This window comes from Lichenostomus cassidix, unplaced genomic scaffold (assembly GCF_008360975.1).
Source record: "Lichenostomus cassidix isolate B80296 unplaced genomic scaffold, HeHo_3.0 HiC_scaffold_71, whole genome shotgun sequence".
NCBI lineage: Eukaryota > Metazoa > Chordata > Aves > Passeriformes > Meliphagidae > Lichenostomus > Lichenostomus cassidix.
The window spans coordinates 1-12,562 of record NW_028148070.1 but is presented as its reverse complement, the minus strand read 5'-3'; the positions used below and the strand labels follow the sequence as shown (position 1 = coordinate 12,562).

The 12,562-nt window shown below is 56.6% G+C and overlaps 1 protein-coding gene across 1 annotated transcript; it reads right to left on the bottom strand.

Moving 5' to 3' along the window:
- Positions 1-307: 307 nt before the first annotated feature.
- LOC146420117 (uncharacterized) lies at positions 308-12,552 on the bottom strand. The gene is made up of 4 exons (XM_085048626.1): positions 11,747-12,552; positions 10,273-11,030; positions 3,855-3,863; positions 308-2,131 (listed from the first exon to the last, which is right to left on the bottom strand). The coding sequence occupies exons 1-4, from the start codon at positions 12,293-12,295 to the stop codon at positions 1,459-1,461; spliced, it is 1,989 nt and encodes a 662-aa protein (XP_084904752.1). The 5' UTR covers positions 12,296-12,552; the 3' UTR covers positions 308-1,458.
- Positions 12,553-12,562: the final 10 nt, after the last annotated feature.

The following is a 12,562-nucleotide window of genomic DNA, read 5'->3' as shown; positions in this document are numbered from 1 at the left end:
CCTCCAGTGGGACAGTGAGACCCCAAAAATGGCAGAGAAAACCCCAAAAATGGAAGAGAAATCCCAAAAAGTGACACAGAATCCCAAAAAACAACAAAGAAACCCCAAAAAACGACACAGGAATCCCCAAAAGTGACACTTAAGACCCTAAAAATGACACAGAAACCCCCAAAATGATTAAAAACAACCCAAAAATTACATGACAAACACCCAAAAGTGAGACAGAAACCCCAAGAGGTGACCCAGAACCCCCCAAAAATCACCCAGAAATCCCAGGAAGGACACAAAAATCCCTCAAAACGGCACAGAACCCCCAAAAATCTCCACCGCACGCTGCTGGAGCAGTTCGACATCAAATCGGGACTTTGACGTGAGAGGAGCTGAGGGGAGTCACAATCCATCACAGACCCCCAAATGCCAGGCCTTGCACCACAGCAGTGCAGGTGATGCAAGCAGAGTCTGCTGCTAGAGACTGTCCCCTGCCCCGGGGGGACATGCTGGACATTGTCACCTGGCCTGAGTGTATATTAACCCTTGGCACTCTGTGCTTTTTGGGGGGAAAACCACCACTGAGAAGAGCAGCTGGAGAAGATCAATGTGACATCGTTGGGATCCACGGATGGTGATGTTTTCTTTCTCCCTCTTTCTGTCCCCCTCACCTCTTTTCCTACTTCTCTTTTCCTCTCTTTTCCTCCCTCTTTCTCTCATATTTACTATCAAATAAAACCTACACTACTGACTGGCATGTGGTCTCGTTTGCACCTTAATTCGGGCAGAGGTATTTCCAAAGAACCTTAATGTTTGGATCATAACAGCTGTGACCCCAATGTCTCACCCATGTCACACCTCAATATCTTCATTTTTACCCCAAATTCAGGTGTTTTGAAGGATTGAAATGAAAACAAGACCAAACCCGAAAGAAAAGGATTTACATGTCTGTGCCCACTGAGGATCCATGTGGTTGGGTAGAAGGGAAGAACATTTTTGGACGTTTCCACCCCAAAATCTTGGTCTTTGCCCCAACCCAGAACCATTTAGTTGTGGAAGATGCCCTTGGGTGAGAGAAAATCAGAATCATGGAATCCCTGAGGCTGCAAAATACCTCCAAGGCCATCCAGTGTTGCCTCATGCCAAGAGATGATATAACTGAACACAAAAGGAGAGATTTTCTGGGGTGGAAAGTCAACAAATCCGCTCTCCCCAGGGGATTTCTGATGTCCCCAGGAATTCCCATGGACATTCCTGGCCCTGCCTTCATCCAGGTGCCCACGGGGAGCCAGGAGGGTGTGGAGCCACCAGCCAGGTGTCTTTGCCACATGGATCACCAGCAGCACGGATCACCAGGGCTCTGCACAGCTGGGGTCACTGGGGATCATCCACTGCAGATCTTCCCACTGGGGATGGAGTTGGAGCAGCAATGAAGCTCTTCCTGCACTTGGGACACTCACAGGGCTTCCCTCACTGGTGCCTCCGTTGGTGCTGAGTAAAGTTAGACATGACTGAGAAGCTCTTCCCACACTCGTCACACTCGTAAGGCTTTTCCCCAGTGTGGATGCGCCGGTGGGTGATGAGGTTGCAGTTTCGCTTGAAGCCCTTCCCACAGTCAGGGCAGCGGAAGGGCCTCTCCTGGGTGTGAATGCGCTCATGGATGAGGAGATTGGAGGTGGTTTGAAACCTCTTCCCACACGTGGGACACTCATAGGGCCTCTCCCCAGTGTGGATCCTTTTGTGCTGCATCAGGTTGGAGTTGCTCCTGAAGCTCTTCCCACATTCCTGGCAATCATAGGGCTTTTCCCCAGTGTGGATCACCTGGTGCTGCAGCAGGTAAGATCTGTGCCTGAAGCTTTTCCCACACTTCCCACACTCATAGGGCTTTTCCCCAGTGTGGATCCTCTGGTGCTTGATCAGGGCGGAGCTGTGGCTGAAGCTCTTCCCACAGTCAGTGCAATCATAGGGCTTTTCCCCAGTGTGGATCACCTGGTGCTGCATCAGGTGTGACATCCGGCTGAAGCTCTTCCCACACTCCCCACACTCATAGGGCTTTTCCCCAGTGTGGATCCTCTGGTGCCGGATAAGATCAGATCTCCACCTGAAGCTTTTCCCACATTCCCCACACTTGTGGGGCTTCTCTCTGCCCTCAGGCTTCTCCCCCAGCTCCGAGCTCCGGCTGCATCTCCGGGCCTTTTCCTCCTCCTCCATCCGGCCACGCCTTGGCAATGACAAATCCTGCTTTGGGGCAAAAACAAGGGCTCAGCGCCTTGCCCTGGGGGTTCCTCCTGCCCAGCTCCAGCTCTGCAACTCTCCCAGGGGTTTGTGTCCATAAAAACCCCAAACCACCACCATTCACCTCAAAACCCTCACAGCATTTCCCCCTCTCTGCTCTTTGCACTTTGGCCTCCTCAGGGTCTCCCTTCCCTGCACTCATGGGGCTCCCGTGCCTCCCGGGCTTCCCTATTTTCCAGGGTCCCGCCTAGGGATGATCCGGGGGCTTTGGGGCTCCCAGGGGTCCCTTCTCCCCTCATTCTCTGCTCCGCGCTTCCAGGGATCCCAGGCTTCCCCCTTAGCCACGCTCCCCCCTCTCCAGCCTGCCGGGGCTCCCCCAGCTCCGCCATCGCCCCTCTCCGCTCACCCCACTCCGGGGCTCCCGCCCTTTCCCTCCACCGCTCTCCCGGCCGGACCCCATGCCCCATGTCCCCCTCCCACCCCGACACCGGGCCGTGCCCACCTGCAGCCCCCAAAATATCCCCCAAAATATCCCCCAAAGCCCCACTGGCGCCTCAGCTTTGCCCTTCCGCCACATCCAAACGTTCCCCCCGCACAATCAAACCCTCCCAGCGACCCTGAACGAGATTTGGGGCTCAATCCCGGAAGCTGCGAGCTCCAAACACCCGCCCAGAAAAAACGCCGCTCGGGGACCCCCGAGACATTTGGGGCGACTTCCTCCTCCCCCTCACCTGCGGCGCGCGGGGCGCCGATGCTCCCGGGGCCGCGGCAGACAAAGAGCTCCGCGCTGCTTCTGCTGCTCCTCCTCTTCCTCTCTCCAACCTCTTCCTGTTCCTCCTCTTCCTCTCTCCTCCTTCCTCCTCCCGCGGCTCCTCCTCCTTCCTCCTCCCGCCTCCTCCCGCTCGGATCTCCGGCCTTTCTCCCGCTCGTTCCTCATCCCTCCTCCTCCTCCTCCATCCCTTCTCCTCCTCCCCCCAAGCCCAGCGCCCACCCTTTCCCCCCCTTTTCCCCACGCCGTCGCATGCCGCGGGAGGAGCCGGGATGGAGCCGGGGCAGGTCGGGCTGGGGCAGCGCTGGGCTCCGGGCCAGGCCTGGGCGCCCCCCACGCGCCCCCTGCCCAAATTGGGCTGGCGGGAAGCGCTGGGGGCGAGGGGGGGGCGCAGGTGGGGTTGGGGTGGGGAGCGCTGGGCGCTGCGGGTCTGCCTGGGAACTGGAGAGTCATCAGCGCCGCGAGCTCGGATTGGATCAGAATCGCTCAGCGCCTTCTCCCATTGGCTCATTTTCGCGGGGCTGTTTTTCGGGGCTATTTTTCTATGGGGTTTGGAGGTTCTGGGGGGCTCAGGGGGGTCTCAGCGCCTTTTTTGGGGATCGCTGTGTGCCGTGTCGGGGTTCAGCTGCCTCCCAAGGCCCCCAGAGCGGAGTGACACTTGAGGACACACGGGGGTCCCCATTCTCGATCCATCCCGGGGTCAGGTCTGCCCCCCAATCACAGCCCCACCGCGGGGTCCCCCCAAGTCCGTCCCCAGTGCCCCCCAAGAAACGCGACCGGAGCCAACTGGGAAGCTTTATTGGGAGCACGGGGAACAGCCGGGCGGGGTCAGAGTGACAGCAGGGCTGGGGGGACACACGACCCCGTGTGACTGGAGTGTGAAGGATCTGCTGGAAGTCCACAGCACTTCAGCAACCAGGAATGAACTCAAAAGAACCCTCACGGTTGGACTCTAGGAAGGGGACAGTGTCAGTCCAGGAGCACAGGGCTGGCAGGGTGTGGCTGTGTCCAGGGCTCTGGAAGAGACCTGGTGCTCTGCTGGGACTGACATGCCTGTGGCTGGGCACTTCAGCCGTAGCTGTCCCCTGTCCCTGTCTGTGTCCCTTGTCCCTGTCTGTGTCCCCTGTCCCTGGCTGTGTCCCTTGTTCCTGGCTGTGTCCCCAGCCCGTGTCTCTCCTGCTGCCAGCTCAGTGAGTGGCACACAGGCTGAGGGTCCCTCGTCTGTTCCCTGGGCGTCGGGTGGGAGATGTGAGGGCTGAGCCTGCTCAGGACAGCTCCATCCTCACGACGAACTGCTCTTTCCAGCTCCAGGCCAGAGGATCAGATCCCACCTCAAGTTTATCGTGGTGCTGGTTGTGCTCCTAGCCCTGGTTGTGGCTCTGGGGGTGTCCTTGGCTGCTGTGTCAGGTAAGGGAGGAGCAGCAGCCTCAGCCCAACCCCTCGGGGCACTGCTGGCTCACTGCTGCCTGAGGGGAGAATCCTCAGACATTCTTCTCCATTTCCCTCTGCAGGGAGAATACACAGAGAGACTCCAGTTACTCCAGTTAACCCTGCAGCTCGGGTGCTGCTGGCCTGTCCCCATGGCTGGGTTGGGCACAACGGGATCTGCTACTTCCTCTCGAGGCATCGTCTCTCCTGGGATCAGGCTAAGGCTCGGTGCTCCGAGCTCGAGGCTTCCCTGGCTGTGCTCACTGACAAGGAAATGGTGAGTGAGGGGTTTGGGGGCTTTGGGAAGGCCAAGGGGACCCTGGGGTGCTCCTGGGCTAGGAGTCCATTGTTTGCTCCTCTCTCCTTGCCAGGAGTTCCTGTTCCGCCTCAGCAGGAATGTTGATTACTGGCTCGGGCTGCACAGGCAGGGCCAGCGGCTGCAGTGGGTGGATGGCAGCAGCTTCAGCTCCTCCTGAGTCCTGGGGGGCACAGGCAGAGCTTTGGGGGCACAGGGGCACAATGTGTTCCCCTGAGGTTCCAGCAATGTCTCTGCTCCTCCCTGCAGGGTTCCTGTGCTGGGCAATGCAGGGTGTGTGCACCTGGCTGAGAATTATCTCAGGAGTGCAATCTGTTCAAATGAGATGCAGTGTATCTGCAGCAGAGCCCAAACCCACCTCTAATGGGGAATGGAGGAAGGATATTTTCTGTGCTGGGCAGTCTCAGCTTCACCTCATCCCCCCAGCATGGGGATTTCCTTCCTCAGCTGCAGTGTCTGCCTTGCACTGATCCTCAGGGTCACATCACTGCCTGTTCTGCAGGAGATGAACCTGCAGGAAGAGGAGATGATGAGAAAACAGATGTGTGGCTGCCTGGGCTGAGCCTGGGGGTTCTTTTGTAATTCTGAAAGCTTCACAAAAGTCATGTTTCTCTTGCACTCTGTATGTTTACTAACCAGGTACATATATATTTGTATGTCCCTGTGGATTCAGCTGTGAAACCTTTGCTGCCTTATGACCTTGGCTGGGGTAAGGTTCTGATAATACCAAAGTCATGATTTGACCCCAGAGGGGCCATTCCCTTAAGGGTTGGACTGCGTCCTTGTGGGTCCCTTCCAACTCAGAGCATTCGCTGAGAGGTCCTTGTGCGACCTCCATCAGTATTTATAGTGTAAATGTTGTTGTTGTTATTTCCTTCATTACTTTATTACTTTTGTAAGAAATGCTAATCAAGGCCGTGCTGTCCCTCGTGTCCCCTCAGCACCTGCAGCCCTGTCCCTTGCCCTGCTGCCCCTGCCCCGGGGGCTTCAGCCGAGCCAGAGCCTCTTCCCAGTGCTCCCAGTGCTCCCAGTCTGCCCGTGCAGCCTCCAGCAGCCAGCGAGGCCTTCAGCTGGGCCGGCAGAGAGGAGCTGCTGGAGCTCCCAAATCAGTTGGGTTCTGTTTGTCCTTCCCAGCCTGGGGAACAACGATTCGGGAGTTTTCTGCCCAAACGCTGTCCGTTCCTCCGCTCAGCCCAAGGGGTTTGGGGAAATTTTGGCTTTTTGGGGGAAATCAAAGCGATGTGGGGCTGAGGGAGATCGTCCCTCAGAGCCTCTCTGACCAATCAGAGCTCGAGAACGAGGAGTGGCGGCAGAATCAGCCAATCGAAGCTAGGGCGGGCTTTCTAATCGGCGAATCAGCCAATGAGATCTAGCGTCGGGTTTATGGCGGGAAAATCAGCCAATGGGAGCGAGTGGCGGGCTTTGCACGGTAGGCGGAGTTTCCCTGAGGGAAGCGGCGCTCCGCGGATCTTCCTTCCAAATGTCTGTTCGCAATGGCTCCGGAAAGTCCCGGGCCGGGCAGGAGGCCAGGGAACCGCTGTGGGTGAGTCCGGGATGGAGCAGAGAGCTCCCTGCAGCCCCGGCAGGAGCCCAGAGGGTGGAGCAGGAGATGCGTGAGAGAGGCGGTGGGAAGTCCCCGCAGAACCTCGGGATTTTTGGGCCTGTGGGGATCCTCGGCTGAGCAGCCTTTTCTGAGAGGTTGTGTCCCCTGGGAGAGACCCCAGGCTGGAGCAGGACAGGGATTCCTCTCTGTGACCATGATACCAAAATCAGCCAGAAAATGAGCTTTCTAGCAATGCTTCTAATTTGAAGCATTTGAAAGCAGCCGTTCTTTATCAGTGCTGAACAAACCCCGAGGATCTCTTCTTTAATCTAGTGTGTGGGGTAAAACTTCCGAATGGGGTATTTGTTCCACGCGGATCACACATATTCATTACTAAACACTTCCTGGCTAATTCATAAACCTTTCCTCGTGCTCCTTTCCATCCATCCACCTCTTGCTCAGAGTCCTTTTGTGGTCCTGGAGGGACATCTAAAGGAGTTTCTGGTGATTGCACTCACTGATGTTTTGAGGAAAGCTCAGCTTTCCTCGAAATTGCTTCTCGTTGCATAACTTGCCCAACCTCACTGTAATTCTCTTTCTCTGTTCCTGCCCTGATTTCATCTATGTTTATCATCCTGTTTGCACACCTTTATCCCCTTTTATCTCTCTGCTCGCTAATCTTTAAGCTCTATCCAGCACCTTTAGGGGAACTGAAAATTTCTATTGTCTGTTCTTGATCAAGTCTCCGCTTTTTGTGTGATTCTGTGTCTTTTTGGAGCAGTCCCAGCACAAAGTGTCACAGGGACTCTGCCGTGGGATGATGACACACCCAGAGCAGACAGATGTTGCAATTACAGTGTATCCAAGTTCAATTACAATATAACCATCTTCAATTACAATGTATCTAACATCACTTGAAACGTGTCGATTACAATATACCCAATACCACTTTTTAAAATGTATCCAATTGCAGATACAAAGTTATTCCTTCTTCATTTTGGAGCAAATCCCTGTCTCAGAACCTGTCTGGAATTTAACACTTTTCACAGTTCACTGACAATCTCTGGCACCATGTCGAATGGTGGTTTAATAACTGGCAGAGTGATCTGTGAAACAAAAATGTGTGCTCCTCCTCTCTGCGGCTGTTTTTGGCCCTGGGAGCCAAGTAATTTCATCATTTTCATCCTGTTTGGCTCTCTGCTGTGCTCTGCAGTGCAGAACGGAAACTTCAGCTGGTTTTGCTCTTCCTGTAGTCTTAGATCAACATGAACTCTGCTGATAACAAAGCTCTCTCTGCTCAGAGTGCACTAAGGCAAACCACACTTACAATCCCTGCAGATCTTTACTTTTCTTTCCCTCAGTTGCAATGTCCATGTTAAAGCAACCATTTAGTCCTTCTGTGCTGAAACAACTCATGGCAGAGCAGAGCATTAGATTAAATAACCTCATTCAGGGTGGTCAGTGCAAATCCTGCAATGCATCTTCTGTTGACAAAAACAAGTTACTTCTTTCTGTGTTGTTTCCAGTCTGGGTTCTCAGTCAGGCTTGCCTTTAAACATAGCCGGGCTAGAATAAACTTCTTGTGATTGTTTGGAGTGTTTCTGATTTCGGAGCCCAACAGAAGCACAGCAGGATTTTGAATTTCAAAGGTGATTTCCTGTCCCACTGTACAACAGGACTGAGCTTAGTCAGTGGCTCCTCTGGTGTCCCAAACCCTTCTGTCCCACCTGTGTCCCACAGAGCTCAGGCTCTGTCCCACAGTGAATTTTGGGATCCTGATTTAGCAGCTCCATGGCTGTGACTCCTCACTAGCAGCTGGGCCATCCTTGGCTCACATCACTGATCTGTTCAGGAAAATTGGCAGTGACTCCTCCCTGAGCCACTGGGAATTGTGGTGGAACACCTTGGGAAAGATTTTGGCTCTCAGAAGTGAATAATTCAAAAGATCCCTGGGACCTGCCAAGCCCAGAGCCAGAATTACCAGTGTTTCCTTTTGTTTTTGGAGCACAGCCCAAGTATGATTAGCCAAAACAAGAAAATCTTTATGGGTAATTTCAAAACTCCAGATCATAATCAATAATTCCTGACCCATGCCCTGAACATGCCAAGGCAAGTCTGCAACTCCCTCACAGTTTGTCTCCTTCTCAGTTGAATTTAACCTAGGGAATTTCAAAATCCAGAACTTTAACATCAGAGAATTTCAAACCTTTTTCCAGTAAATTTCCTCCTAATAATGACATTCTGGAGTGCTGGGCAGGTGCAAAAATTCATTAATTTGCCATCATTTCCCCAGTTTGAATTCAATTAGATGGAAAAGGCACTAATTTCACTGACAGTTGTGACAAAATCACCACTTCATTCCCCTTGCAGGGTGTTTAATTTGGAATAAACAGCTCCTGTGCCTACCAAAAATCCCAATTTTCCATTTCCCAGGGGCAGAAACTTCTGGTTCTCTTCACAATTTCTCTGCTCTTGCCAGGAAAAAGAGCTGGGAGGTGTCCTGGGTTTCACCCGAGGATCCCAAAGTCCATCCTTCCACAAAATGCACTTGGATTTGCTCCCAATCTTCCTAATGAAGGTTGAAGAACTGAATCCCAAAGCAATCCTCCCCCTCCCTGGCAGGTGATTTCATCTTTAATTGCTATCACTGTGAATTTTGTCATCTCCTGAATATTTGAGGTTTTGTTTGGGGTCAGATTTACCACTCATGAAATGTCAGGAGTTTCACTCTCAAAAGCAGCAGTGCTCTGGAATCGCTGCTGTTTTACTCTAACATTATGACAGGCCAGCGGCAACACGGCGGCACAGCCAGGGAGGGAGGGAGGGAGGGAGACGGGAGAAGGAAGCCGCCACAGCCCCCCTGCCGCCCCCTGCATCCCCTCCATCCGCCCGCAGCGAGCCCCGAGCCCCGGCACAAGGCCGCGCGGCTCCCACCTGCGCTGGGACAGCCTCTCCGAGCTCCGCCGCCGCCTCCCCGGGCTCCGCCCGCTGCCGCCGCTCCCGGGCCGCACACACGCTCCCACCATGGCGCCGCTGCTGCCCCACTAAAGCCCTGCCTGCCTGCCTGCCTGCCTGGGGCGACACCAGCGCCGGCCTTGTCCCCGCTCGCTGGCACCGAGCAGCAATGGCGCTGGGACAATCCCGAGTGACAGCACAGCCAGCCAAGGGCAGCGAGGCGCGGGCTCTGCACAGCGCACAGCCCAAGCCCCACGCTCTCAGTGCCCCCCGGGCTGGCCGAGGCCAAAGCCGCACATGAGGAACAGCCCTGCAACGGGCCCGGGCCCAAGGCGCCATTGCTCTGCAAACAGCGACCAAGTTCTCCGCACCTCCCGGCCCCGCCTCGGCACGCAGCCCCCGGGGCAGCCCCACGGCCCCCACGGCAGCTCCCCGCCTCCGCCAGCCGCCCTGCAACGGCCCAGGGGGAGCAGGCCAAGGGACGCGGCTGCCGGCGCCCAGGGGACGCCAGGGACAGCGGGGGCACTTCACAAGCCTTTCCTGCAAAAGAGAAAACCATCAGCAAGGAAAAAGCAACAGCAGCGCTGGCTCCAGAGCACAGGGCCACACGAGGCCATGGCACATTGCAGTGGGGTGATGCTGGCCCCATGCCAGGCACCCAGCAGAGCTGCTCTCTCACTGCCCTGCACAGCCGCCATGGGGAGAGAAAATTGAACCAAAGCTTCCTGAGCTGATAGAAGGACCTGGCTAAGAGATGCCTCATCCAACACCTTTGTGCACAAAACAGGCTGGAAATTGCATATGTGAATTGAATTTATTGCTAACAAACTCAGAGCAGGAGAAGAAGTAAAAATTTGGCCATTTAAAACACATTCCCCCACCCGACGGGGATCACCTGGAATGGGGGTCACCAGGATTCTGCCCAACGGGGATCACTGGAGATCATCCACTGCAGATCTTCCCACAACGGATGGAGTTGGAGCAGCAATGAAGCTCTTCCTGCACTCGGGACACTCGCAGGGCTTCCCTCACTGGTGCCTCCGTTGGTGCTGAGTCAAGTGAGAGCTTCTGGAGAAGCTCTTCCCACACTCCCCACACTCATAGGGCTTTTCCCCAGTGTGGATGCGCCGGTGCATGACAAGGTTGCCGTTTTGCTTGAAGCCCTTCCCACAGTCAGGGCAGCGGAAGGGCCTCTCCTGGGTGTGAATGCGCTCATGGACGAGGAGACTGGAGCTGGTCTGGAACTTCTTCCCACACATGGGACACTCATACGGCCTCTCACCGGTGTGGATCTTCTTGTGCTGGATCAGGGCAGAGCTGTGGCTGAAGCTCTTCCCACATTCCGTGCAATCGTAGGGCTTTTCCCCAGTGTGGATCACCTGGTGCTGCATCAGGGTGCACATCCGGCTGAAGCTCTTCCCACACTTCCCACAGTCGTAGGGCTTTTCCCCTGTGTGGATCCTCTGGTGCACGATCAGGTGAGATCTCCGCCTGAAGCTTTTCCCACAATCCTCACACTTGTGAGGCTTTTCCCCAGTGTGGATCCTCTGGTGCATGATCAGGCTGGAGCTGTGGCTGAAGCTCTTCCCACACTCCCTACACTCATAGGGCTTTTCCCCACTGTGGATCCTCTGGTGCCGGATAAGATCAGATCTCCACCTGAACCTTTTCCCACATTCCCCACACTTGTGGGGCTTCTCTCTGCCCTCAGCCTTCTCCCCCAGCTCCGAGCTCCGGCTGCATCTTCGGGCCTTTTCCTCCTCCTCCATCCGGCCACGCCTTGGCAATGACAAATCCTGCTTTGGGGGAAAAACAAGGGCTCAGCGCCTTGCCCTGGGGGTTCCTCCTGCCCAGCTCCAGCTCTGCAAGTCTCCCAGGGGTTTGTGTCCATAGAAACCACAAACCACCACCATTCACCTCAAAACCCTCCCAGCATTTCCCCCTCTCTGCTCTTTTCACTTTGGCCTCCTCAGGCTCTCCCTTCCCTGCACTCATGGGGCTCCCGTGGCTCCTGGGCTTCCCTATTTTCCAGGGTCCCGCTTAGGGATGATCCGGGGGCTTTGGGGGTCCCAGGGGTCCCTTCTCCCCTCATTCTCTGCTCCGTGCTTCCAGGGATCCCAGGCTTCCCCCTTAGCCACGCTCCCCCCTCTCCAGCCTGCCGGGGCTCCCCCAGCTCCGCCATCGCCCCTCTCCGCTCACCCCACTCCGGGGCTCCCGCCCTTCCCCTCCACCGCTCTCCCGGCCGGACCCCATGCCCCATGTCCCCCTCCCACCCCGACACCGGGCCGTGCCCACCTGCAGCCCCCAAAATATCCCCCAAAGCCCCACTGGCGCCTCCGCTTTGCCCTTCCGCCACATCCAAACGTTCCCCCCGCACAATCAAACCCTCCCAGCGACCCTGAACGAGATTTGGGGCTCAATCCCGGAAGCTGCGAGCTCCAAACACCCGCCCAGAAAAAACGCCGCTCGGGGAGCCCCGAGACATTTGGGGCGACTTCCTCCTCCCCCTCACCTGCGGCGTGCGGGGCGCCGATGCTCCCGGGGCTGCCGCAGACAAAGAGCTCCGCGCTGCTTCTGCTGCTCCTCCTCTTCCTCTCTCCAACCTCTTCCTGTTCCTCCTCTTCCTCTCTCCTCCTTCCTCCTCCCGCGGCTCCTCCTCCTTCCTCCTCCCGCCTCCTCCTGCTCGGATCTCCGGCCTTTCTGCCGCTCCTTCCTCATCCCTCCTCCTCCTCCTCCATCCCTTCTTCTCCTCCCCCCAAGCCCAGCGCCCACCCTTTCCCCCCCTTTTCCCCACGCCGTCGCATGCCGCGGGAGGAGCCGGGATGGAGCCGGGGCAGGTCGGGCTGGGGCAGCGCTGGGCTCCGGGCCAGGCCTGGGCGCCCCCCACGCGCCCCCTCCCCAAACTGGGCTGGCGGGAAGCGCTGGGGGCGAGGGGGGGGCGCAGGTGGGGTTGGGGTGGGGAGCGCTGGGCGCTGCGGGTCTGCCTGGGAACTGGAGAGTCATCAGCGCCGCGAGCTCGGATTGGATCAGAATCGCTCAGCGCCTTCTCCCATTGGCTCATTTTCGCGGGGCTATTTTTCGGGGCTGTTTTTCTATGGGGTTTGGAGGTTCTGGGGGGCTCAGGGGGTCTCAGCGCCCTTTTTGGGGTTCGCTGTGTGCCGTGTCGGGGTTCAGCTGCCTCCCAAGGCCCCCAGAGCGCGGTGACACTTGGGGACACACGGGGGTCCCCATTCCCGATCCATCCCGGGGTCAGGTCTGCCCCCCAGTCACAGCCCCACCGCGGGGTCCCCCCAAGTCCCTCCCCAGTGCCCCCCAAGAAACGCGACCG